At 39.6% G+C, this 27,552-nt stretch overlaps 1 protein-coding gene across 4 annotated transcripts in view; it reads left to right on the top strand.

Moving 5' to 3' along the window:
- USP34 (ubiquitin specific peptidase 34) overlaps positions 1 to 27,552 on the top strand; it is a 292,847-nt gene that overhangs the window by 50,317 nt on the left and 214,978 nt on the right. For all 4 annotated transcript variants that reach the window (XM_064364160.1, XM_064364157.1, XM_064364159.1 and 1 more), the window contains exons 2-5: positions 5,843 to 5,930; positions 18,761 to 19,181; positions 27,141 to 27,191; positions 27,387 to 27,536. In XM_064364160.1, coding sequence (XP_064220230.1) covers positions 5,843 to 5,930; positions 18,761 to 19,181; positions 27,141 to 27,191; positions 27,387 to 27,536 — 710 coding nt within the window. The remainder of the gene's footprint in view (positions 1 to 5,842; positions 5,931 to 18,760; positions 19,182 to 27,140; positions 27,192 to 27,386; positions 27,537 to 27,552) is intronic.

Here is a 27,552-nt window from a genome sequence, read left to right as displayed (position 1 = left end):
CATCTCAAAAAAAAAAAATTGCTTAAACTTTTAAAACAAAACTTATACAACATTTGTTGCATAAATTCCTTTTTATAACATTTTTTACAACTATTACAGTCTTAACTTTCTGTGTGTTTTTTTTTTAACTACTCTGCACTTATTGGTAAGATATTTCTGACTTTGTTTTATAACTTTCTTTACTAAAGGAGCATTTTTAAATCTGTAACTTTCTTAATATTTCTCTTCTTCCTAATCTCTCTCCTTTGTCTCTCCTCTCTTTGCCTCTTTGTCGCTCTCTCTGCCTCTGTCTTTCTCTCTCTTTGACTCTCTCTCTCTCCCCTTCTGGCTTTTCACCTCTACCATTTCTTCCCCTGAAAAGAGAACACTTAGAATCAACGTTAACTCTAAGTATATAACTGGGGAACTAAAAACTGATCAGTTTGTTCTGCTACCCCATCAGGGTCATCTAATAATGGCTTAAGTTCTCTCTTGAGACTCTGGACCTTAGAAGCAGTTAAGGGAGCATTCACAAAACTAACAGTGCCTCCTCCTTGAGGCATCTCCTTTAGAGGAGAAAAAAGCTTTGAAGCTGATTCTTTGGAGGAAGAGGGGAAGGGAAACATTTGAATATCTCTTTCTCATTGCTCAGTCTCCCACCAGAGCCCTTTCTTCAAGGAAGAAGACTCGGACTGGCAATGTTCAGGCCTTTGAGTTGCTAGCTCCCAAGAGCATGGGTTATACCAGGGGTGGGGGTGGGGGAGTAGGGAATTTGGGTTGGATTCTGGAGTGGCAGCCATGGCTCGGGAGGAAGAGGTGTGCTGGGTGTGTTGAGGTGGGAGAGGGGATGGCGGGAGCAGGAAATGAGGGAAGATGGTCTAAAGGGTTCCATTTACATATGGATTGCTCATGGGTAAAAGCTTCATCCTTTTTTAAGTGAGACTGCACCTGACTTTATTCTACTCTGATTGTTTTCCTCCTTCTCTTAATGGATAGAGAACTGGCCCCTGCTGCCAACAGAGAGCATTGTCTTATTTCTTGTGAGAAAGGGCTTTTGTTGTTTACATACATTATTAAGAGTTCACAGAACTAATCCTCATCCAACCCAAATTTTGGCCATACAACTGCGGACTTGAGGATCAGTTCTTTAGTCCAAATAAAACAGTGATACGTTATCATTTGTTATGGAAGACTCAACCCCCCAAGCTGGGAATCTTTCGCCTATTATGTTTTTACGGTAAGGCTCAACCCCTCAAGCTAGGAATTTCTTGCCTGCCCTGCCCTGGGAGGTTGACCTGTTTCGTTTCTTCCCCCTTCTGAGGGTCCCCTACACTCTTCTCATTTGTACAGTCCCCTCTTGACCATTCCCCCAAAGGAGATTTGGAACTCTCTTAGTGTCAGCGTGCAGGTGTAATTCCCATGGCAGGATCTGTCCTAAGCCATATGAGGTAGCCACAGAACCTCAGAGAGGACACACTCACTCCATCCAGCATTAAGACTTGTCACCATTCACACAGACAACACTGCATTCACACACACATTCAACTCTTCAGAAGTTGACCACCAAAGAAGTACTTTTTCACCCCTTTGCAACGTTTCCTACCTTGGCTTGTGCATGAGGTTGCCTGATCAAGGCCCCGGGTTACTGCAGTTTGGAATCTCTTTGCCCTGCATTGCTGAGAATTCAAATGTATTCCTCGTACAGGGTAAGTCCTGGCTCTTTCCCCTGGGGCCACAGCAATAGGGTGGTGGGGCACCTTCCCAAAACAGAGGACCAAGGATTACCCCAGAGGGGAAATGGAATCTCGGATAAGCCCCCAAATTTGTTGGAAACTGGTTTATAATGGGGAAAAATCCATACCCAGACAATGATCACTCAGCAAGGCTAGTTTACTTTCTGCAGAAAGGGTGCAACTCCTTGGCAGTCTTGCCATGAGAGCACACCTGAACAAGGAGACAGGAACATTTATAACTTTAATAACCTGACGCAATCGCCCTACTGCTGTGTCCAGTTTCCATTGGCTGGCATGGGACCTCACATTCTATGCTTGACCCGATTGGCTAAAATCTTTGAAATTTCCTGAATAGATAGAGGGGGGAAGAAGACAAGGAAGAAGAGGAAGCTAGTCAGGAGAAGGTCAGGAGGGTTTCCAAATAAGGAATGGCATGCACCAGGGTTTGGAGCTTGTCCAGTTCTGTTCGGACATGCTGGAGTGAGTCAAGGTAGCTGATTTAAGATGTAGCTGATTTAGAGAATATATATACATGGGTATATATTTATGCTAATAGTGGATAATGACCACAGAGGGAGAGATTTGTAAGTCCTTATAATGTAGTCTAAGATATAAACTTTGAAGAACTTTCCCATCTCTCACATTAATTGTGCTAAAAAATACATAACATAAAATTTACTTTTTTTCTTTTTTTTTTTTGAAATGGAGTTTTGCTTTGTCTCCCAGGCTGGAGTGTTGTGGCGCAATTTCGGCTCACTGCAACCTCCGCCTTCCAGGTCTAAGCAATTCTCCTGCATCAGCCTCCCGAGTAGCTGGGGTTACAGGCAAGCTCTACCACCCCTGGCTAAGTTTTGTATTTTTAGTAGAGACGGGGTTTCACCATGTTGGCCAGGATGGTCTTGAACGCCTGACCTCGTGATCCACCTGCCTCAGCCTCCCTAAGTGCTGGGATTGCAGGCATGAGCCACTGCACCTGGCTTTGTTTTTAAAATAGAGACGGGGGTCTCTCCATGTTGCCCAGGCTGGTATTGAACTATTCGACTCAAGTGATCCTCTTGCCTTGGCTTCCCAAAGTGTTGGGATTACAGGCATGAGCCAAAAATTTCTTTTCTTAATAATTTTTATTTATATATAGTTGAGTAATGTTAGGAATGGTCACATTCTTGTGCAACAAATCTCTAGAATTTTTTCATTTGACAAAACTGAAACCCATTTCTGGGCAACCACCCTTCTCTTTTGTTTTTATGAGTTTGGCTACTTTGAAGACCTCATACCAGTTGAATTGTACCCTGTAACTTTGTTGAATTCATTTATTAGTTGTTTGTTTGTTTGTTTTTGAGAGGGAGTCTCACTCTGTAACCCAGGCTAGAGTGCTGAAATCCAAACATTAGTTTAATGGGAGCCACTCATTTTTTTAGCTCACTTAATTCTTAACCTTTCCAGTTCAAGTGATCCTTCTGCCTCAGCCTCCAGAATAGCTGGAACCAGAAGTGTGTACCACCGTGCCTGGCTAATTGTTTATATTTTTGGTAGAGATGGGGTTTTGCCATGTTGCTCAGGCTGGTCTTAACCTCCTGAGCTCAAGCTATCTGCCCAGTTTGGCCTCCCAAAGTGCTGGGATTACAGGCTATTAGTTCTGACAATTCTTTTTGTGTAATCCTTAGGGTTTTCTGTTGGTTCATGTTATCTACAGACAGAGGTAACTTTACTTCTTTCCATTTTTTCCCTCGTTGAATTGCTCTGACTAGAATTCTGACTAGAACTTCCAGTGGTGTGTTGAATAGAAGCTGTGAAAGTGGCCACCTTGTCTTGTTCCTGATCTTAAAGGAAATACTTTCAGGCTTTCACCATTGAGTATCATGATAACTGTGTGTTTTGAGAACTCTACTCTGATGAGATGTCCTTCCCTTGCCTTTCTGGTTCTGGGTTGGATGGAATGAGTTGCAAAGTTTGTGTTGGTTAGCAGTTAGGCTGCCAGGCGGGCCTCTGGTGAAGATGGTTTTCTGACCACACAAACTTTTTTCAGAATGTGTGCCCTATGTGTTTTTTGTTAGAGAAGGATATGATGGTTGTAGCCACTCTGTTCCCTGTGTTTTTAGCCACTGTTGTGATTGGGGAAGGAAAACTGACATTGTGTATTGTGATCCCTTCTTCACCTTGCTGAAATCATACAATGCAAGAGGATGTTTTTAGTGGTTGCTTCATCTTAGGCCCCCACTATATCTTATTCTGTCCTGGTTGCTAGGCTTTGTTGCCCGAGTCTCCTCCCTGATGGTCAGTAGGGTCTTCGGCTTCCAGGGCCTCAGATGTGATCTGGGTCCCAAAAGCCTGGTCTTACGTGTAGGTGTTATTACCTTGTGACTGTTTAACATATGTTTTGGCCTTTACGCCTTTTCCTCCTCTCCTTGGCCAAGCTAATTTTTTTTTTTTTTTTTTTTGAGACAGAGTTTTGCTGTTGTCACCCAGACTGGAGTGCAATGGCGCGATCTCTGCTCACCGCAACCTCCGCCTCCTGGGTTCAAGCAATTCTCCTGCCTCAGCCTCCCGAGTAGCTGGGACTACAGGCGTGTGCCACCATGCCCAGCTAATTATTGTATTTTTAGTAGAGATGGGGTTTCACCTTGTTGACCAGGATGGTCTCGATCTCTTCACCACGTGATCCACCCGCCTCGGCCTCCCAAAGTGCTGGGATTATAGGCGTGAGCCACCGCGCCCGGCCCAAGCTAATTTTTTTAACCCCTTCTTGGTTAATCAGTATTACCAAGAGAGGAATCTTCCAACCTCCTAGTTCAGCTTACTGGCATTTCTGGAGCTGAATTGAGGAAGTGTGCTGTGAGTCTCAACACTGTGTATATAATCTGATTAAGTAGAAGATATGTGTGTGTGTGTGTGTACATGTGCGCATGCATGTGTGCATGTTAAATGTAAACCTCATATATATTTGATAGAGGAAAGATATTGATATAGTGGAACATCTTACTGCTTCATAGGGGATTTCCCCTCCTCACATTGATGTGGTATAGTAATCTAGGCAAGATTTTTTTGTGATTAAAGAGAAGACACTAGTAATATATAAAGAAACAGTAAAAAAGCTGATAAGGCTCACAAATATTTTCTTGTACATACATAATAATTGGTTTACTGGCTTTAAAGACCCTTAGCTGTGTGGACAAGCTGAAGAATATGAAAGACATGAAAATGATGGAATTGGCCGGGCGTGGTGGCTCACGCGTATAATCCCAGCACTTTGGGAGGCTGAGGTGGGTGGATCACGAGGTCAAGAGATCGAGACCATCCTGGTCATCAAGGTGAAACTCCGTCTCTACTAAAAAATACAAAAATTAGCTGGGCATGATGGTGCACGCCTGTAGTCCCAGCTACTCGGGAGGTTGAGGCAGGAGAATTGCTTGAACCCAGGAGGTTGCGGTGAGCCGAGATCACGCCATTGCACTCCAGCCTGGGTAACGAGCAAAACTCCGTCTCAAAAAAAAAAAAAAAAAAAAAAAAGAAAATGATGGAATTATGAGAATGGTTATGTTCAATATTTAATATTTTGGGAAATGGTCTTTTAATGAGAACTGAATGTTTTCAAGCTTCCTCATATCAAAAGAGGAAGGCCGTGTGAAGGAAGGTATGCTCTGTGGCTACTGCTGGTACATGAGACTGGTTCTTGGAATACTAAACTGGAGGGTGGAATCAGTGCTACTGCTTTCAGATATAGCAAGCTGACAAGTCCTTGGTCTCTCCTTCTGCCTTCTCCTTCAAGTACCCTATAGGTACTGAAGGAACCAGATCTTAACAGGAAGCCAGCTGGAAATGAAAATTGTAGCTTGCATGGTTCCAGGCTCAGCATCGCAAAAGCATAGAACAGAAGGGTCGTTTTAGAGATGAGAGATAATCCCAGAATCATTGGCAAAGTCTCGCCACCCCCCACCCCTTACATCTGTCAAAAATCTGTTCTTAAGCTCATATGAGTTATTAATTAAAAGTAGACTTATTTTCTTTGGAAGCAAAATAATAATTATCTAAAATGTTTGCATTTGTAACTCTTGGCTTTATTTTGAACTATTGGCTTTAATATTGGTTTAGTGTTATTCGTGATCAAAATCTTTTTTTTTACTTTATTTCAGTATCAGATATAGAAGGTGGTGATGGACTGCAGCTCAGAAAGGAACATACTCTCAAAATATTTGCTTATATCAATTCCTGGACACAGAGGTATGTATCTTTAGGTATTTTGAAGACTAATTTTTGTGAGTTGCATTATAAATTGCCATTTTTATTGTCACATTTTCTTTTTAGGGTGTTGGGTTGGATACCATTACTTACTAAATGACAGTTTGTCAGTATTTATTAGATCTTTACTCACGAGGTCAATCATGAGTCTGTTTTTCAAACATGGTCATAAATACCAGTTTCTTTCTTTGACCCCTCCTTATTTAGGGATATGAGAGTGACAGAAATTCTGAAAAGGAGCTATTTTGAGAGATTAACAAATATTTATGGTATAGCTAGAAGCTTGTGACAATCTTAATCCTTAAAAAGAAAGTCAGGCCTGTAATCCCAGCACTTTGGGAGGCCCAGGCGGGTAGATAACGAGGTCAGGAGTTTGAGACCAGCCTGGCCAACATAGTGAAACCCCGTCTCCACTAAAAATACAATAAATTAGCTGGGCGTGCTGGTGGGTGCTGGTAATCCCAGCTACTTGGGAGGCTGAGGCAGGAGAATTGCTTGAACCCAGGAGGTAGAGGTTGCAGTGAGCCGAGATTGTGCCATTGCACTCCAGCCTGGGCAGTAGTGCGAGACTCTGTCTCGGGGGGGAAAGAAAAGTCATCATGATAGGGGTTACCTTTAAGCCACTTGCTATCTCTTCCTTTTCTATAATTACGTGTATTAGACCGATTTCTGAACAATACATATGTTGAGACTATAGGGAATAAAACTTTAGGAACACAGATCTTAATATAATCAAGTTTATAGTAAAGATTTGCAAATTCCTGTTCCTCAGTGCTATTTTTAACTAACTAGTCTTGGCTAATAATTATCTTTTTTTCCCTTGAATAAACCAATGAAAATAAAAAGTCTCATAACTTCTGTGCCTATCTAAACTTAGTCCTTCTAAAAATTTTTATGGATTAGAATGTTTCAAGCATTGTGTGCAGTAGTCAATGAACATGTTAAATGCAGTGATGCATAAATGAATGTTCTCAGGTATACAGTCTAGCTGAATAGTTTAACTTAAAATAACATTTGCTCTACAGTAATATCCTTTTTTCTTTCAAAAGAGTTTGTAGATTTTGTTTATGTAAACATTCTGTACCATCATTACTAGCATTTCTTTTCTGAGTCTCACCCACTGAATTTCAGTAAGTTTGTTAGTCGTTGCTGGTTTTTTTTTTTTTTTTGATGGAATTGATGAGTATTGCATAATAATGTTTATGATTGAAGATGAACTTTAACAGTCCATAGTGATTTGCTTAGAAATGTTGCATCTGAGTCATAATCTTGAGTTTTAATTATTGTTAACTACAGCTAGTTGGGAACATGTTATACCAGGAAAAAAACCTACACTTTTGCTTTTAGGATCTGTAAGTTTGCCACTGAATAAAATAAAATCCAGAGAAACAAAATCACTTTCCTGAAATCTTACCATTAGTTATTGGTGGAGATGGGATGGGAGTTATATTTTCCGATTCCTAGTCTACTTGTAGTCTAGCTTATTTTTAATCCCTATATTAGGAATTTATAACCAAGAGTTTGTGGATGGGAATGAAATTATAAACAAGATTTTTGTGTAGCTTTAGGCAGTTATTCACAGCTTTCTTCAGACTGTTAGTGTTTGCCTCGAAACCATTGAGAGGCTGTGCTTTATCTCATGTTGCCCTAGAATGTAGTGGTTAAGAGTGTGGCCTGGCCAGGTGTGGTGGCTCATGCCTCTCACTTTGGGAGGCCGAGGTGGAGGATCACTTTAGCTTAGGAGTTCGAGACCAGCCTGGGCTACAGGGTAAGACCCTGTCTCTATTTAAAATTTAAAACAACAACAACAAAAAAGTGTGGTCTTGGATCTAGAGAGAAATGGATTCTAGTCCTGCTTCATCACCTGTGAACGCATGATTATGACAAATTAGTTAACTTCTGTAAACTCTCACCTCCTCATTGGGGAAAATATAATAATAAAGCTACTAATACCTTAATGAGATGTAAGGAAACAAAGTGCTTAGCACAGTATTTGATAAAAAGACTTAATAAACACCTATTTTAATTATAATTGTTAAAATTTGTTTTGGAAAATGAAATATAAATTAAAAGATACTTAAAAGCATGAAGGCTAAGCTGGAGAACACTGAATTTTTGTAATTTTGCTCACCTGTCAGTAAGTATGAACAGTTTTTAGCTTGTAATAAAAGTGGAATGTTACACTCTTAATTGTTCATGCTGATAGAAGGGAGAAGAAGTAAAAATGAATTACTTAGATCACAGTGCTTTGTAGTGAAAATTTTTGTCTATTCTCATCTCCTTCCCTTCCTCCCCTAAATTATTTTTGAGCTTCAGAAAATATTGTTGCCTAGATTAAGATTGTGGTTCTAATAAGGGGATAAACAGCTACTAATAAAGCATGGATAATCTGCAAAAGCCATTCTTAATTTGGGGCCCGTGGACCAAGTGAGTCCACAAGTGAACCTTAGTGTACCGATAAACCCATGATATTTCATAAAACATGTTATTTATAAGTTTGCTGGAGAAAAAAAGTTTTCATAAGATTATCAGTGGAAGATTATCAGTGGCCATAAATTGTTTTTCTAGTGTATTAACTGGAATATAGGTAATAGAGAATGTGTTCACTTCGAAAATGGTATGTTAGGCCAGGCGTGGTTGTTCATACCTGTAATCCCAGCACTTTGGGAGACCAGTGAGGGTGGATCACCTGAGGTTAGGAGTTTGAGACCAGCCTGACCAACATGATGAAACCTCATCTCTACAAAAATACAAAAATTAGGCATGGTGGTGTGTACCAGTAATCCCAGCTACTTGGGAGGCTGAGGAATGAGAATCATTTGAACCCAGGAGGTGGAGGTTGCAGTGAGCTGAGATTTGCGCCACTGCACTCCAGCCTGGGCAACACAGTGAGACTCTGTATCAAAAAAAAGTATGTTAACAAGAATTTAATATTTATAAGCATTACAAAGATTTTAGGTCCAGGGTGATGGCTCATGCCTGTAATTTCACCACTTTGGGAGGCCCAGGCGGGTGGATCACTTGAGTTCAGGAGTTAGACCCGCCTGGCCAACATGGTGAAATCCCACCTCTACTAAAAATACTAAAGTTAGCCAGGCTTGGTGGTGCTCGCCTGTAACCCCAGCTATTCGGGAGGCTGAGGCAGGAGAATCGCTTGAACCCGGGAGGCAGAGGTTGCACTGAGCCGAGATCATGCCACTGCACTCGAGCCTGGGGGGTAGAGTAAGACTGTCTCAAAAAAAAATTTTTTTTAGTATTTTTTTCTTATTTAAATGATAGTCATTGCAAGAAAAGGAAAACTTTGAGGAACTACAGAGAATCGAAGTTAAAAACAGAAAACATGCTACCACTCAGAGTAACAACTGATAACTTTCTGTGCATATCCATGGTGTGAGATTGTCAACAGTACAGTTTTAAAGTTTACAAAAATGTGGTTTTACTATATGTACACTTCATAGTCTGATTTTTCAGGTACAGTTAATTACTAGCTAGTGATTAGTATCTATGTGATCAAGTGTTATCTCTGTCATTTTTTTTTTTTTTTTTGATGGGGACAGTCTCGCTCTGTCGCCAGGCTGGAGTGCAGTGGTGAGATCTTGGCTCACTGCAACCTCTGCCTCCCGGCTTCAAGCAGTTATCTTGCCTCAGCCTCCCAAGTAGCTGGGACTACAGGCATGTGTCACCACGCCCAGCTAATTTTTGTATTTTTAGTAGAGATGGGGTTTCACTATGTAGGCCAGGATGGTCTCGATCTCTTGACCTCGTGATCTGCCTGCATTGGCCTCCCAAAGTGCTGGAATTACAGGTGTGAGCCACCGCGCCCAGCCTGTGTCATCATTTTTAAGTTCTGTTTAGCAGTCATATAGATGTCACGACTTTCCCTGTAAGATTAGGGAGGTGGGTTCATTACACACATGGTTTAAAAAAAACAATTAACATGTTTGTTTAACAGATTATTAATTTAATGATTGGGAGTGGAATAGGAGGAAAACTAACTCAGAAGATGGGAAGAAAAAGGAATAGGAGAATAAATTGAAGACTGAATTAGGGAAAGTGCATATAAGGGTCCTCAAAGGAATGCCATGTATGACAAAAGCACTGACAGAGCATAGTTCTTCATGCTGTGCTTATTTTGGTTTTTATTTTTTGCTTGTTTTAAGCTTATTACAAAACTGAGTTAAGTTTATACCTTGGAAATTCCACATTCCTTAGCAGGTATTTAAAGCTCTTTGCTGTCTCCTACCTATCAACTTTTTAACTTATTTCAGGAATTTCTTCTGTATAAGAACTCTTGACACCAGCCAGGGTGAGGTTCTCTGTCAGGTTTCCAGGCTAAAAGTAGTACCTTTTATATTTGTTATTTGTGCTTAATGTTTGAAGCTTTTATTTTTTCATTGTTTTAATACATGCTATTTTTTAGAATAGTTTTAGAAGCCATTGCTTTGAAATAGGTTAAATGTATGTGGTCCACCCTTTAAGTCTCTGCCTTTTGTTTTGGCATCAAGAAATTTGACCAATGGACTGTTGATATTGACTGCTATTTAAAGTACTGCTTTTCATAAGTTAGCTCATGCATAAAACAATTTTTGGTGAGGTTGAATACTGTGGAGTAATAGTCCTTTCATGCTTTCCGCAGAACTGGGCTAGGAAAAATGATGTTAGAGCCATTGGAATATTTGTTGCTGGATGGAATTCTAAAACCTAGCCTGGAAATAATTTTATTTTGACATAAGGATTCCTCATGAATGTTTACTTAATATTGATTTTTAAATTAAAGCTACATACTTTATTTGAGGTATTCAGAAATTCTTATTTCATTTTAAAAATGTGAGTACATTTCATTTAGGCGAGCAGCATATAATTCCACTTAGATAATTTTGTCAGGCTAGAAATAACAGGGATAAGACTGAGAAGAAAATAAAGGTAAGCTCAGATGGCGGAAGGTTATGTATGATATTGATGTACCAACACAAGTAATACAGAATTTAAAAAATGTTAGTAGGGAAATGCTATAATAAAAAAGTCCCTGTGTCTGCTGTCTCCTCCTCTTTCTGTTTTCAACTCTTTGAGATGTTGGTTTTGATATTAACCTCTCTAATTCTGAAATACTCTTCTTATGTTGCTGTTGCTTCATCTTACCAATTTTCGGTATAAGCTATGAACTTCCACTTGTAATATATAAGAATTTCATTCATTCTTTTACCCTTCCCAATTCTCTCAGTATAGTTCTATCAGTTCTGAAGGTAGTTCTTAAAAATAAAAATGTTGCTCAGCAATTAGCCAAGAAAGGTTCCCTAGTTCATTTTATATCTTGCATGTTCTCAGTTTCTTAGTTTACTATCTTTTTTCATTCAGTTAATTGTCTGTCTGGATCACTTAATTCTCAAACGCTCATAACCTATGCATCATTAGGTGATCTATCCCCCCAACCCCTGGCCATAACCCTAGAGAGTATTGATTGCTTTCAGAGTTAGTAAACTACCTTCCCTTCAGATCTCATCGTTATAGTTCATTTTGCTTGTCTCTGAGGTAGGAAAACCTTAGGGTCTGCAGGCAGGGAACCTAGGCCCATTCATGCTGTGTTTATAGAACTAAATCAAAAGGAAAATCAAGATTCAATGCCCATATAACAAAAAGACCAGAGGCTACCCCTTTGACAGCCTTGTTAAACTTTTCTCTGTGGCAGGTGAAAAATTGAAATTACCTCTGATTGGTCTCTTCCTACAACTAATTGGGCTGGTGGCAGGCCAAGTCTTTGTTTGCATAGGAATATAACTTTGTAACTTTACTTCAGCCTCTGATTGTTCACTTTCTGAAACCAATCAGATGTTTGCTTAGGGTGAAACTTTGTAACTTGAGGCTGACCATGGCCCACTACATCATTTAGGTAGGGTGTACACCAAGTAACCAACAGGAAACCTCTAGAGGGTATTTAAAAACCAGAAAATTCTGTAACTGGGCCCTTGACCCCCTTGCTCTGACTGCTCCCACCCTGTGGAGTGTGCTTTCATTTTCAGCAGATCTCTGCTTTTGTTGCTTCATTCTTTCCTTGCATTGTTTGTGCTTTTGTCCAGTTCTTTGTTACCTGGACACCCTCCACTGGTAGCATCTCCTTTCTTGGATCTCCAAATTTCCTAGATTCCATTTTGTCATATTTTTAGTTTGCTTCCTTGTTGAGGAGGACATCTTTTCTGAGAGAGGTTACGTGGGGATACGTTTGTTAGACCTTCCAGGCCTGAAATGTCTATCCTACCCTTATATTTATTGATAGATCTTATTGGATACAGAATAATAGGTGGAAAATTGCTTGCAGAATTTCGGAAGTATTAATCCATTGTATTCTAGGTTCCAGTGTTGCTTTGGAGAAGCAGGAGCTACTTTTATTCTTGTGCTTTTCCTTGATTCTCTTTTATTTTTTTATTTTTTTTTGAGACTAAGTCTTTCTCTGTCCCCAGGATGGAGTGCAATGGCGAAATCTCAGCTCATTGCAATCTCCACCTCTCATGTTCAAGCGATTCTCCTACCTCAGCCTCCTGGGTAGCTGGGACTACAGGGACACCGCCACCACACCCAGCTAATTTATGTATTTTTAGTAGAGACGGGGTTTCACCATATTGGCCAGGATGGTCTCGATCTCTTGACCTCATGATCCGCCCGCCTTGGCCTCAAGTGCTGGGATTATAGGCATGAGCCACTGTGCCTGGCCTCTTTGATACTCATAATCACCCACCCTGAAAACTTTTAGGATCTTTATCCCTCCTCAGCTTCAGAAATTTTGTCTGTTTTGGTGGGCCTTTCAGTTGTTAAAATTTTACTTTATAATTTCCTTACCTCCATATTTATTGCTCTAACTTCCTGGAAGTATATTAGTCAGTCAGATATTGTACCCTTCTTGATTACTTCCTTTTTATATTCTCTCCTCTTCTCCCCCCCCCTTTTTTTTTTTGAGATGGGATTGCTGTGTTGGTCAGGTTGGAGTGCAGTGGTGTGATTATGGCTTACTGCAGCCTTGACTTCCTGGGCTCAGGTGATTATCCCACCTCAGCCTCCCAAGTAACTGGGACCACAGGCATGTGCCACTGTGCTTAGCTAATTTTTTTTTTTTTTTTTGAGACAGAGTTTTGCTCTTGTTACCCAGGCTGGAGTGCAATGGCGTGATCTCAGCTCACTGCAACCTCCGCCTGCTGGGTTCAAGCAATTCTCCTGCCTCAGCCTCCCGAGTAGCTGGGGCTACAGGCGTGCGCCACCATGCCCAGCTAATTTTTAGTAGAGACGGGGTTTCACCATGTTGACCAGGATGGCCTCGATCTCTTGACCTCATGATCCACCCGCCTCGGCCTCCCAAAGTGCTGGGATTATAGGCGTGAGCCACCGTGCCCGGCCAGCTAATTTTTTTTTTTATTGGTCTTGAATTCCTGGGTTCAAGCTGTCTTCCCACCTTAGCCTCCTAAAGTTCTGGGATTACAGGTTTGAGCCACTGGGCCAGGCCTTTCATCTCCATTATTAATACTTTTTTCTATTTTGTGGGAGGTTTCATTATTCCCTTTTGTGGACCTTTTGTTGAATTTTACAAAGTCCTATAGTTTTAATTCATTTTTAAATTGTAAATGATGTATATACAAAAAGGTATGTACATCCTTTGATATGATACGTATTTGTATACATTACAGTGCTCTGAATTTTGTTACTGTTAATTTGGCTCACTGACCCAAAAAGTGTTCTGTTTTGTAATCTGAATTTATGTATGTATTTTTTTCTTTTAATTGTATTTATTTTAATGCCGAATTTACTCCTGTGCCATAAGTTTTTGTTTCTTCAGTTTTTTCTGGGATATCTTTTGCTTCTGGGCAACCTCCTCTACTGGTTTAGGAACAAGTCCGTTCCTTTTCAGAAAGGATCATCTCAATGTGGCAGGGAGAGCTTATGTATGGGTTAATCTGACCACAAGCTCTGTAGGTCTGGCAGTGCAACTTAGGTGCTTTGTTCACTTGGATATGCTCAATTACCAGAGAATCTACATCTAAACCCTTAAGTTCAGCATTTCTCTCTGCATTTTTAAGTGTATACAGCAAAAATTTAACACTGTTTTTGGGCCATTGACCTTGTGTCCAGTCACACTGTTTGGCGTGGGCACACCTGCCAACTCCACCATTATAACGTCAGAATGGTACACACTGTTTCTGTAAAGTGACTCTTTGAGATCTTCATAGCTTTTCATATATGCATATCCTCAATGGCTTGGGCAGTTTCAGGAGTGTTCTTTTTTTTTTTTTTCTTTTGAGACAGAGTTCAGGAGTGTTCTTAAAATGGACACTAGTGGGAACCTCTTGATTTGCATGATTTTGTGGGATTCTCCGGGTCAAGTGAATAGCGAACCATTTTCACAGATTTCCTCAGGCCGCTTAGGGAAAGCACTGAATTTATATTTTCATAGCATTTCATTCTTATTTTAGTAACCTAGTATCTTATATCTCTCAGGATATAAATTACAGCTAAAATCTGTTTTTTCTTTTTGTATTTTGTCTATTTCCTCTAAATTTCTTTCTTGTTTTTGAGATGGAATCTTGCTCTGTCACCCAGGCTGGAGTGCAGTGGCGTGATCTGGGCTCACTGCAACCTCCGCCTCCTGGGTTCAAGTGATTCTTTTGCCTCAGCCTCCCGGGGAGCTGGGATTACAGGTGTGTGCCACCATGCTTGGCTAATTTTTGTATTTCTAGTAGAGACGGGGTTTCACCATGTTGGTCAGGCTGGTCTTGAACTCCTGACCTTGTGATCTGCCCGTCTTGGCCTCTCAAAGTGCTGGGAACCACTGTGCCTGGCCTAATGCTCATTGTCTAACACTTATTTTAAAAGTAAATTTGGCTGAATCTTGAGCTTTCTCCATCCAAATCTGACTTCAAGATCTTTTTCTAGTTTCAGATTCCATTTTGAGTAAGGGAAAGATGCTCAAGTTTTTTGAGACCACCTCCCTCTGTCCCCCGGGCTGAAGTGCAGTGGTGCACTCGCCACCTCCTGGGTTCAAGCAATTCTCGTGCCTCAGTCTCCTGAGTAGGTGGGATTACAGGTGTGTGCCACTGTACCTAGCCAATTTTTGTGTTTTAGTAGAAACCAAGCTTAGCTTTATTGGCCAGGCTGGTCTCGAACTCCTGGCCTCTAGTCATCTGCCCACCTCGGCCTCCCAAAGTTCTGGGATTACAGGCTGAGACAGTGCACCACCCCAACACTCAAGTTTATGACCTCTCACTTTGTTTTTGTTTGTTTTTTTGAGTTGGAGTCTCTTCTTCTGTCACCCAGGCTGGAGTGCAGAGGCATGATCTCAGCTCACTGCAACCTCCACCTCCCGAGTTCAATTGATTCTCCTGCCTTAGCCTCCTGAGTAGCTGAGATTACAGGTGCACCACTATAGCCATCTAATTTTTAAATTTTAGTAGAGATAGGGTTTCACCATGTTGGCCAGGCTGGTCTTGAACTCCTGACCTCAAGTGAACTGTGTGCCCCAGCCTCCCAAAAGTGCTGGTATTACAGGTGTGGGCCACCACACCTGGCCTGACCTCTTCCTTTTAACCTGATTTTTCCTAAACATCAGAGGAAGAAGTTGTTAATCAGAAGAACTGTAGGAGAAATATATTTATTTTTCTTCTTGTGGGAATTGTGATACTATAGAATTATAAAGCTGGAAGAGGCGTTAGAGGTAAAAATAAAAACCTTTTTATTTCATTTTGCCACAGATAAAAAAGGTGTGATTCATTATTTATATATTTCTGTGTGACAGAAATACTCCAAAATCAATACTGTATCTTAAAACAGCAGTAAACATTTATTATCCTCAGAGTTTCAATGGGACAGGAATTTGGGAGTCCTTTAGCTGTTTGGTTCTGGGTTGGGTTTCTCATAATGTTTTAGTCAAGGTGTTGGCCAGGTGATAGTCATGTAAAGGCTTATGTGGGGTTAGAGGATATATTTCCAAGTTGGCTTCCTTTAGATAGTGATCAAGTTAGTACTGGTAGTTTTATTTTTTTATTTTATTTTTTTTATTTGAGACGGAGTGTTGCTCTGTCACCCAGGATGGAGTGCAGTGGCATGATCTCGGCTTACTGCAACCTCTGCCTCCTGGATTCAAGCGAGTCCCTCAGCCTCTCGAGTTGCTGGGACTACAGGCATGTGCCATCAGGCCTGGCTTTTTTTTATTGTTTGAGATGGAGTCTCGATTTGTCATCCAGTCTAGAATGCACAGTTTTGGCTCACTGCAATCTCTGCCTCCCCTGTTCAAGCGATTCTCCTGCCTCAGCCTCCTGAGTAGCTGTTACTTATAAGCGCCCTCCACCATGCCTGGCTAATTTTTGTATTTTTAGTAGAGATGGGGTTTCACCATGTTGGCCAGGCTGGTCTCGAACTCCTGACTTCAGGCGATCCACCCATCTCAACCTCCCAAAGTGCTGGGATTACAGTTGTGAGCCACTGCACCCGGCCTCAGTGCTGGTTGTTTTTTTTTTTGTTTGTTTGTTTGTTTTTTGTTCTTGTTTTGAGACAAGAGTTTCACTCTTCTTGCCCAGGCTGAAGTCCAGTGGCATGATCTCATCTCACTGCAACCTCCGCTTCCCTGGTTCAAGAGATTCTCCTGCCTCAGCCTCCCAAGTAGCTGGGATTACAGGTGCCCACCACCATGCCCAGCTAATTTTTGTATTTTTAGTAGAGACAGGGTTTCACCATATTGGCCAGGCTGGTCTTGAACTCCTGACCTAGTGATTCGTCTGCCTCAGCCTCCCAAAGTGCTGGGATTACAGGGTAAGTCACCACGCCCGGCAGTGCTGATTGTTAATGGAAGGTCTTGGTACTTTCTCATGTGGAATCCTCTTTGGGCTACTTACTTTTCTGTGATAAGTGGCTTCCCCTAGAGTAAGTGATCCAAAAGAGAGCAAGGCAGAAGTGAGTAAAAATAAGTAAAAAGAAGAGCAAAAAGTAGTCTTTTATTACCTAGTCTCAGATGTCACACATTGTCACTTCCACCACATTCTATTCACTAGAAGTGAGTCCCATCTACACAGAAGAATATCAAGTAATTTGTGACTGTACTTCAAATTCACACTTGGAGAAATAAAATTATTTCTATATGATCATACAGGGAGCTGGTGATCTATTCAGACTACAATATAGATGTTTTGATTTGATGCTATTACTAGGTGTAGATTATAAATTATAGTTGCTTAACTATCATCTGTCATTGGATACAGGTATTATTAGAACCAGGTACTTGTGTGTTTATTATTTACCTATTGATTCACCAGAGCCTTCCCTGCCTTTTTTTGAGATAGGGTTTCACTCTGTCACTCATGCATGATCACGGGTCACTGCTGTCTTAGCCCCCTGGGCTCAAGCCTCCTGAATAGCTGGGACTACAGGCACAAACTATGATGCATAGCTAATTCTTTTATTTTTTATTTTTGTAGAGACAGGGTCTCATTATGTTGCCCTGGCTTGTCTTGAACTCCTGGAATTCCAAAGTGTTGGGATTGCAGGTGTGAGCTACTGCACCTGGCTGAGATCCTTTTAATTATATACATATGCCAGGCATTGTGTTACTAACTGAACATGTATAAGGAGAACTGGATTTGTTTGTAATACTTCTTTTTTTTTTTTTGAGACAGAATTGTGCTCTTGTTGCTGAGGCTGGAGTGCAGTTGTGCAATCTCGGCTCACTGCAACCTTTGCCTCCCAGGTTCAAGTGATTGTCTTGCCTCAGCCTCCCAAATAGCTGGGATTATAGGTGCCTGCCACTATGCCTGGGTAATTTTTTTTTTTTGTATTTTTAGTAGAGACAGGGTTTCACCATATTGGTCAGGCTGGTCTCGAACTCCTGACCTCAAATGATCCACCAGCGTTGGCCTCCCTGAGTGTTGGGATTACAGGCGTGAGCCACCGCATTTGGCCAATGCTTTTTTTTTTTTTTTTTTGGAGACGGCGTTTTGCTGTTGTTGCCTAGGCTGGAGTGCAGTGGAGAGATTTCAGCTCACCGAAGCCTTCACCTCCCAGGTGCAAGTAATTCTCCTGCCTCAGCCTCCCAAGTAGCTTGGATTACAGGCATGCACCACCACGCCCAGCTAATTTTGTTTTTTTTAGTAGTGACGGGGTTTCTCTATGTTGGTCAGGCTGGTTTCGAACTACCAACCTCAGGTAATCTGCCACCCCTTGGCCTTCCAAAGTGCTGATCCACTGTGCCTGGCCTGGTTTTATATAATATATATAAAATATGTAATTTTTACAGGAGCAAGAGAGAGAGAGAGTGTGAGTGTGTGTGTGTGTGTGTGTGTGTGTGTGTGTGTTTTGTTCCTAAACAATTTGATTTGCCAAATAGTGCACCCTTCCCAAGTAGCCTTCAAGGACATTAATTTACAAATGTGGCTGTTTTATTGGTTGACAACAAAACCCCTTAAATAACCAGCTAGCTTTACTAATAAGATACTTTGTTAGAGCCAGTTTCCTAATAACTTGATAAACATATACTGAGTACTTGATAATGGAGAAACAAAATGCCACAATTCGTGTTTTTAAATAGTTACTTGTGTAGAAGGACAGATAAATCTATAAATAAAACTGAAGATAATAGCTGTAAACCTAACATGATGAGTTTATACTGTGTAGAATACCAGTTGTTGTTGCGATGCTATCTTTGTTATTAAGGTGTACCCCAGCAGGCAGGAAAAAATAAAAACAAGTCTAGAAATAACTTAGTATTTGCTGACCTTTTTTTATATCATTGAAAAATACAACTACTGCTGTATTATTAATTTATTCAATTTTTTTTTCTCTTATAGGCAATGTCTATGCTGCTTCAAGGAATATAAGCATTTGGAGATTTTTAACCAAGTAGTGTGTGCACTTATTAACCTAGTAATTGCCCAAGTTCAAGTACTCCGGGACCAGCTTTGTAAACATTGTACTACAATTAACATAGATTCTACGTGGCAAGATGAGAGTAATCAAGCAGAAGAACCACTGAATATAGATAGAGAGTGTAATGAAGGAAGTACAGAAAGACAAAAATCAATAGAAAAAAAATCAACCTCTACAAGAATTTGTAATCTGACTGAGGAGGAATCTTCAAAGAATTCTGATCTTTTTACTTTATGGAGTACAGATGAGAAGGAAAAACTCTTACTATGTGTGGCAAAAATTTTTCAAATTCAGTTTCCCTTATATACTGCTTACAAGCATAATACTCACCCTACTATTGAGGTATGTAAAAATAGTGTGAATTTTGATTAATATCAAGTCTTAGCTTGACAGTCTGTTTCTCACTGATAAATACGTTTTTGCTGGCGGAAAATCATTATTGTCGCCAGAGTTATTTCATGTTTCTCCAGAACATTTCTTTAGCATTTTGTGCTGAAAATTTGCTTGGCATAGTTCATCTTATCAAGGAAAGATTTATACATTGTACTCAGAAATTAAACTGTTACTGAACTAAACATTTTACTGGTATAGATCTATGCTTCTTTTATGACTCTTTTAATCAATAATAGTTGCGGGAAAATAAACACATGGAATTTTAAATTTCATTCTTAGAAGCAATCTGCAGACCCGAATTTGCTTTCATCAAGAAAAAAGCTTATCATATTATCTGTGATTAGTAGTTTCAGATAATAGCATTTTCTTTCGTAAGTTAAGATGCTTGCCTCTATTGGTGATACTTTGGCAAGTATTTCCAAGTATTTAGCAACCTACCTTAGGTTGCTAAATGATTTCTTTTTAGGCATAGTGGATATTGAGATAATCATGTGGTAATATATTAATGACTTAACCCAACAGTGGTTTATTATTATTCACGATTCTCACAGGTGGTTCATTTGCTAGTTTTGTGTGGACTGAGTTATGCAGGTGAATTTACTTTGAGAACTGGCTAGGTAAGGTCGGGGTCTCACTTGTGTGTCTGGCAGTTGGTACTGGCTATTATCTGAGGCTCCTCTTATTTTTCTCCACATGGCTTATTTTCCACTCAGGTAGATTGGCTTCCTTAAATAGTAGGATTAGCAGTGCTCTGGAAAGGCAAAAGTGGAAGCTGTAAGGCTTCTTATGGTACAGCCTTTGAAATGGCATAGTATAATTCTGCCATATTCCATTGTACTGCTTTCTGTTATTTAAAGCGGTTTCCAAGGGCAGTCCAGATTCAAAGGGGTAGTGAAGTAGACTCCATTTCTGGAGGGAGGAGAGATAAAATTTCATTTTCTATCTTATACATTCTGTTTCCTGTGCATCCTGGGATATGAAGATCTGTGGGCATTAGAGGATCTACTATTTTTTTTTTTTTAAATCTGCCTTTTCTCTAGCTTATTTGTTCTGTAAACTCTATACTTCTCAAAACTTCTCTTTCTTCATCTGGAAAATAATAGTCCTTTACTGGGATATTTTCACGTCAAATTAAGACTTAATTGAAAACATAGCTGAGGGCATACATTTTCCCTCTTAGATTTCTTTGTAAGAATATTTAAAATCAAGTGCTCTTGGTTTCTCAAGTCACTCCCTTGGCCCTCTTCCAAGTTCTACTTCCTGTCCTCCTTTATTTTCTTTCCCTTACTGGCTTTTTAATAAACTTTCACTCACTCCTGCTCTGAGGGGTAAAAAAAAAAAGAGTATTTAAAATCAGATTTGGATATAAATTTTCAAAGATGTGTCTTAAAAATTTTTTTAAATCAGGTTGTGCTGTCATCTTAGCCTATGATCTTCAAGTGTAGAAACCATGAAACAGTCTCTTACCATGATATAAAATATATTAAATATTCTGAAAAAGTCATCTCAGAATCTTATTCAACAAAAGAGTTCCATCAGACAAACTTGAAAAATTTAATCTTATAAACACCGTCTACATAGTGCTTTAGTGTCTTAACTTGGTAATTGTAAGATGCTAAAAATAGTTTGATTAGGGACATAGATATGTGAAATTCATACAGAAATAATTTTTTTCAATTAAAAATTTGTTAATGATATAGAACTATAAGCAATATTGAATCTGCTGCTTTGTTCCTAAAATCAACTTGCTCATCAGTGTTTTTTCTTTCTCATTTTCAAAAATGGTAATCTCTAAATATAGGCATAGTTAGTCTTGTACTTTGTTTTAAAGTACTTTGTTATTCCTGTGCTTGAGTATTTTATGCTACTGCTTGGTTGAAAGCAATGGTTTCATGAGGTTTTTGAGGTAAAATTCTAACAAAAAATACCTATAGAATAAAGTAAAAGAGTAACTTCCTTATACCAAATTCTATTAATATCTTAGATATAGTGCCTCTTTAATTTTTTTTCTTAGCAGTTGTTTCCCAGATTTCTGTTATCTTAATAATGATCTGTTACAAGTACTCTATTTCTAGTTTCTATCCCAATGGCCATTTAATTAAATGTCGTAACGGTCAACTGTTTCAAATGGTCTTAGATCAAAGACCTGGTAGCATACATGTTATAAAAATTATATATATGTATAAATTTGTGTGTATATACACACAATTATTTTAAAGCAAACAAATTACTATGAAATGCAATACAGCTTACTAGAGATTTTTATCCCACTTTTCTTTGAGGAAGTAGTCAATTTAGTCTTTTCTTTGTACTGCTGTGCTATACTTTCTCAAGCCTTTGATCTTGATTTTTAGTTAATATTTTTTAAAGAGATACAACATGGCCAAAATTCTTAGAGGGACAAGATTCAAAACTCATGAGTTGGTATTTTGATAGCTGTGTCTTTAGAACCTACTCAACATGTATTTTATAGAAAAAGCAACTGGCCTAGAGAGATTAAGAGATTTGATCGGGCATATTGCTGAAGAGAGTCCTAGAATCCAGGTTTTTTTCCTACTACACTAGTAAATCATTTTGAACTAATTATTGTATTCTAAATAATATGGGAATTTGGAGCCCCTCCTTCTCTGCCTTCCTTCTTTCTCCTCTTTCTTACTGTCCTCATCAAAACTGATATTTTAAAAGCTTAAGTAATTGGACATAAGTAATATTAATTCAGGATAAAAATGGAGAACGGCCTAGTTGATTGTATTTTTTTACCCTTGAGAGACAGGGTCTTGATCTGTCTCCCAGGCTGGAGTGCAGTGGTGTGATCATAGGTCACCGTGACCTTGAACTCCTGGGCTCAAAGTGTCCACTCACCTCAGCCTCTTTAGTAGCTTGGACTCTAGGCACTCACCACAGTGCCTCGCTAAGTTTATTTTTATTTTATTATTTTTAAAGAGATTTTAAATTTATTATGTTTTCAAGGGGTTTATCTGTGTTACCGAGGCTGATCTCCAACTCTTTGCCTCAGGTGACCCTCCTGCCTTGACCTCCAAAGTGCTGGGATTATAGGCATGAGCCATGGTGCCTTGCTATGCTAGTTGCATTTTTTTATCCTGAATCAGTATGTATAATTCTGTGAAATGAGATATTGCCCTAGTGTTGTAAGTTTTTTTCTAAGTAAAGGGGAAAAGATAATAAAAATGATACGGCCAGATGCAGTGGCTCACAGCTGTAATCCCAGCATTTTAGGAAGCTGAGGCAAGAGGAACACTTGAGGCCAGGAGTTCAACTCTAGCCTGGGCAACATAGCAAGAGCTCATCTTTACAAGAAAAAAAAATTTAGCTGGGCATAGTAGTATACACCTGTAATCTCAGCTACTTGGGCACTGAGGCAGAAGTATCACTTGAGCCAAGACTTCAAGGCTGCAGTGAGCTGTGATCATGCCACTGCATGACAGAGTGGAACCTTATCTTAAAAAACATTTTAAAAAGTAGAAAGGAGAGAAACCACTGCATTTATGTTAAATATATGAATGGTATGATCAGACGGATGAAACATATACGTGATTTTTAAAATTTTTGAATCAGGGTCTTCCTCTGTCACCTAGGCTGGAGTAGTATACTGGTACATTATGGTTCACTGTAGCCTTGGCCCTCCTAGGCTCGAGTAATCCTTCAATTTCCTAAGTAGCTGGGAATACAGGTGCATGCCCCCTGCCTGGCTAGTTTAATTTTTTTTTTTAGACGGAATTTCGCTCTTGTTGCCCAGGCTGGAGTGCAATGGTGCAATCTCTGCTCACCACGGCCTCAGCCTCCTGGGTTCAAGCAATTCTCCTGCCTCAGCCTCCCAAGTAGCTGAGATTACAGGCATGTGCCAACACGCCTAGCTAATTTTGTATTTTTAGTAGAGATGGAGTCCCTCCATGTTGGTCAGCTTGGTCTTAAGCTCTCAGCTTCAGGTGATCCACCTGTCTTGCCTCCCAAAATGCTGGGATTATAGGTGTGAGCCACCATGCCTAGACTAGTTTTTAAATTTTTTTGAGGAGGAGAGGTCTTGCTCTGTTGCCCGGGCTGGTTTCAAACTCTTGGCCTCAGGGAATCCTCCTGCCTCTGTCTCCCACAGTGCTGGGATTATAGGCATGGGCCACCATGCCCAGTCAATTTAGTATTTTTTAGAATATTTCCAACATTGTACAGTTATCGACGATGCTAATTCCAACATCACCAACTTTTTAAGCAAAAATTTTATTTCAGACCTTTAGTTCTTCATGGCTTCATCATGGAGGCACATTTGCTTAATTATACATAGAATTGCCCTTCCTCTGTAGTTACTCATTTATTTCTTTTTTTCTCTCTTAATCAACTTTCTCTGCTACAAATAGTATGGGATCATCTCATTTAGTAAATGTGCGGTTTTTGAGGAAAAACCCCAAAACTTTAAAATCATTGATTGTTAGTGCAGAGAAGGCTACCCTAGAGAAAAAAATAAAATAAAAATCATTGATAATTTTATTAAGGCCTTTCTCAGAGATTACCTAAAATAAGAGCTTTTGAAAAGTATTGTTAATTCACCTTTTTTATTTTATTTTATTACTATTTTTTTTTGAGATGGAATTTTACACTGTTGCCGAGGCTGGAATGCAGTGGTGTGATCTCAGCTCACTGCACCGTCCACCTCTCGAGTTCAAGTGATTCTCCTGCCTCAGCCTCCCACGTAGCTGGGAATACAGGTGCCTGCCACCACACCCAGCTAATAATGTTCTTGTATTTTTAGTAGAGATTGAGTTTCACTGTGTTGGCCAGGCTGGTCTCAAACTCCTGACCTTGTGATCTGCCCACCTTGGCCCTCTACCTAGTGTTGTTCTTAGTGTTTTTTTACCCTATAGATCTGTGTTAATTTTTTATATACTACTTTAAAAAAGGGATTATAACATTCTAGGATACTAGCTTTATATATTCAGATTAGAAATATAAAGTGATAAAACAGTTCCTCTGAATCACCAAAATAGATATATGTAATCAAATCTGAGTAACAATGCACATCAGGATAGAACTCTGTGAGGAGATTTCTTTACTGTGTCCATGTTTAGGCACTAGAAATCTTGGCTCTAGTATTCTAGCATGGTTCACCTGGTCCATGATTCTGTATTTAACAGTGCCATAGGAGGTCTTAAATTCTGGACTTTTTGAAGACCATGAAAAGATTTGTTGAAACTAACATAAAGTTTTACTTCTGGCCCCAGCGGTCATAGCTAGGAGTGGATTTAGGAGGTTCAGTACACTTACTTTGAGAATTGATTTCTCTAAGGACATTTTTTGTTTATTTTGAAATGTTCTGAGTTCTGTGTGATTGCTTTCAATCAATGGTTTTCAAACTTTATTTCAACCATGGAACTTAAATGTCTAAAATAGGTGATGGCAATGAATGAATGGGTTTCTTCGGTAGCTTTTTTCAGATGAAAGTTTCTAGGTAGCTTTTTGATCATAAAAGCAATGTTTTCTCCTCCTTTTTTCTCCCTCCCTCATTCTCCCTTCCCTTTCTCCATTCCCCCTTTCCCCTCCTTTTCCCTCTCCCTTTCTCTCCCCCTTCTCTCCCTCTCCTCCCTCTCCTCCCTCTCTTTCTATCTTCACCCTCACTTTCTGTCTCTCACCAGGTCTCACCCTGTCACTCATGCTGGAGTGCAGTGGCATGAACATGGCTCATTGCAGCCTAGACTTCACGAGTTCATGCACTTCTCCCGCCTCAACCTCCTGAGTATCTGGGACCACAGGCATGTGTCACCATGCCTGGCTAACTTTTTAATTTTTTTGGAGAGATTGGGTTTCTCCTGCATGTAACAGACTGATCTTGAACCCCTGGGTTCAAGCAGTCCTCCTGCTCCAGCCTCCTAAAGTGCTGGGATTACAGGTGTGAGCCACCATGCCCAACCTAAAGCAATTTTTTTTTTTTTTTTTGAGTAAGAGTCTCGCTCTGTTGCCCAAGGTGAAGTGCAGTGGCATCATCTCGGCTCACTGCAACCTCCACCTCTTGGGTTCAAGGGATTCTTGTGCCTCAGCTTCCCTAGTAGCTAGGATTACAGGCATTGTGCTACTATACCTGGCTAAATTTTGTACTTGTTTTTTTTTTTTTTTGAGATGGAGTCTCACTCTGTCGCCCAGGCTGGAGTGTAGTGGCACAATCCTGGCTCACTGCAACCTCCACCTCCTGGGTTCAAGCACTTCTCTGGCCTCAGGCTTCCAAGTAGCTGGGATTACCGGCACCTACCACCATGGCCGGCTAATTTTTGTACTTTTAGTAGAGACAGGGTTTCACTATATTGGCCAGGCTGGTCTCAAACTTCTGACCTCAAGTGATCTGCCCACCTTGGCCTCCCAAAGTGCTGGGATTACAGATGTGAGCCACTGTGCTTGGCCTTAGTGTGGAAAATACAGAATATACAAATTGCAGACTAAAAGGCCTTTGAACTTTTTTTTCTTCATTTTCTTCTCAAAAAAACACATTAACAAGTTCAGATATTTCCAAACATATAAAAATTAACATCAGATCATAATAAATTCTCCTTTAAAAAATGTAACACAGATGTTTTGTTTGTACATAAGATTCTACCATATTTTTATTTATTATTTTTTTTAGAGACAGGGTTTTACCATGTTGGCCAGGCTGATCTTGAACTGTTGGCCTCAGATGATCTGCCCACCTTGGCCTCCTAAAGTGCTGGGATTACAGGCGTGAGCTGCCTCGCCCAGCCCCAGATTCTACCTTGTTTTTAGACATCCTTTTAAAGGTGTAACCTGTATACCATAAAAATCACTGGATTAAAGTATACAATTTATTTATAGTAGATTTATAGGGTTGTACAACCTTCATCACATTCTAATTTTAGAGTATTTCCTATTTCCATCTTCCCTCAAAGATCCTTCATGCCCATTTCACCTTATTTTTAAGAGTTACCTACTACTCTGGAATGGTTATGCCACCATTAATTTAGTTACCAAATTGATGGATATCAGTGTTTCTAATTGTGGGTTAATGAGCATTGTTACACACGTTTTCCAGCACTACTATGATTAGTTCCTTAGGACAAATTCTTAGAATTGCTGGGTCAAAGGGAATGTGCATTTTAAATATTGATGAATATTGCCAAATTACCTTCCAAAAAGTTTATACAAACTTACATACTCACCAACAATGGATGACTGCTTTTAGGCAGCTTACATCTTAGGCATGGAAAGCACATTGTGGAACTCTTCAGTATACCTATAGGGAGTTCCAGAACAGAGTTTCAAAACCCATGAAAAAGTCTGTTGAGAAACTTCAAAACTCAAAAACCATTTAACGATAATGTATTTTTATCAGAAGTACCTTGGTTTTTATTTTAAACATTGCTTTTTTTTTTTTGGAGACAGAGTCTTGCTCTGTTGCCCATGGTGGAGTGCAGTGGTGCAAAATTGGCTCACTGTAACCTCCGCTTCCTGGGTTCAGGCGATTCTTGTGCCTCAGCCTCCTGAGTAGCAGGGATTACAGGTGCCTGCTGCCACTCTTGGCTAATTTTTGTATTTTTAGTAGAGACTGGGTTTCACCATGTTGATCAGGCTGGTCTCAAACTCCTGACCTCAGGTAATCCACTGGCCTCGACCTCCGAAAGTGCTGGGATTTTAAACACTGATTTTTAAGACAAGATTGCTTTATGTTTAATAAGTCAAAATAGTATTTATTATATACTGTGGAATGATTTTTTAAAATAAGGACTAAATACACCTTGGAGTTGAATCATATAAGCTTCAGTTAGTATCATTGTTTATGAGGAGCAATTGCAAAATCCATTTATTCAGTTTTTATAAAATCAATCTTTTGTAGAATTGCATTTTTTAAAGATTAGTAATTGTAACCTAATTTTATTTGCTTTTTTTTTTAATTAGGATATATCAACTCAAGAAAGTAACATATTAGGGGCATTCTGTGATATGAATGTAAGTGTTTTACCTTTTTTTATTCTAACTTTTGTGGAAGATTTTATTTTTTTCAACAAAGCCTTCCTCATGTTTTTATCTGTTTGTTCATGAGTCTTTTCAGTTTGTCTCATCAGTATCTCTTCAGTATTGCTAATAAGATAAAAATTATTCTTATGTTTTCAAATAAAGACTTGTTTTTTTTTATTTTCCCAGGATGTAGAAGTACCATTGCATTTGCTTCGTTATGTATGTTTGTTTTGTGGGAAAAATGGCCTTTCTCTCATGAAGGATTGCTTTGAATATGGAACTCCTGAAACTTTGCCATTTCTTATAGCACATGCGTTTATTACAGTTGTGTCTAATGTAAGTATCGTTTTGA

Source organism: Aotus nancymaae, unplaced genomic scaffold, assembly GCF_030222135.1.
Source record: "Aotus nancymaae isolate 86718 unplaced genomic scaffold, 86718_ANA_hifiasm-v0.15.2.pri h1tg000057l, whole genome shotgun sequence".
Lineage (NCBI taxonomy): Eukaryota > Metazoa > Chordata > Mammalia > Primates > Aotidae > Aotus > Aotus nancymaae.
The sequence above is the reverse complement of the archived record's forward strand: the minus strand, read 5'-3'. Positions and strand labels throughout refer to the sequence as shown.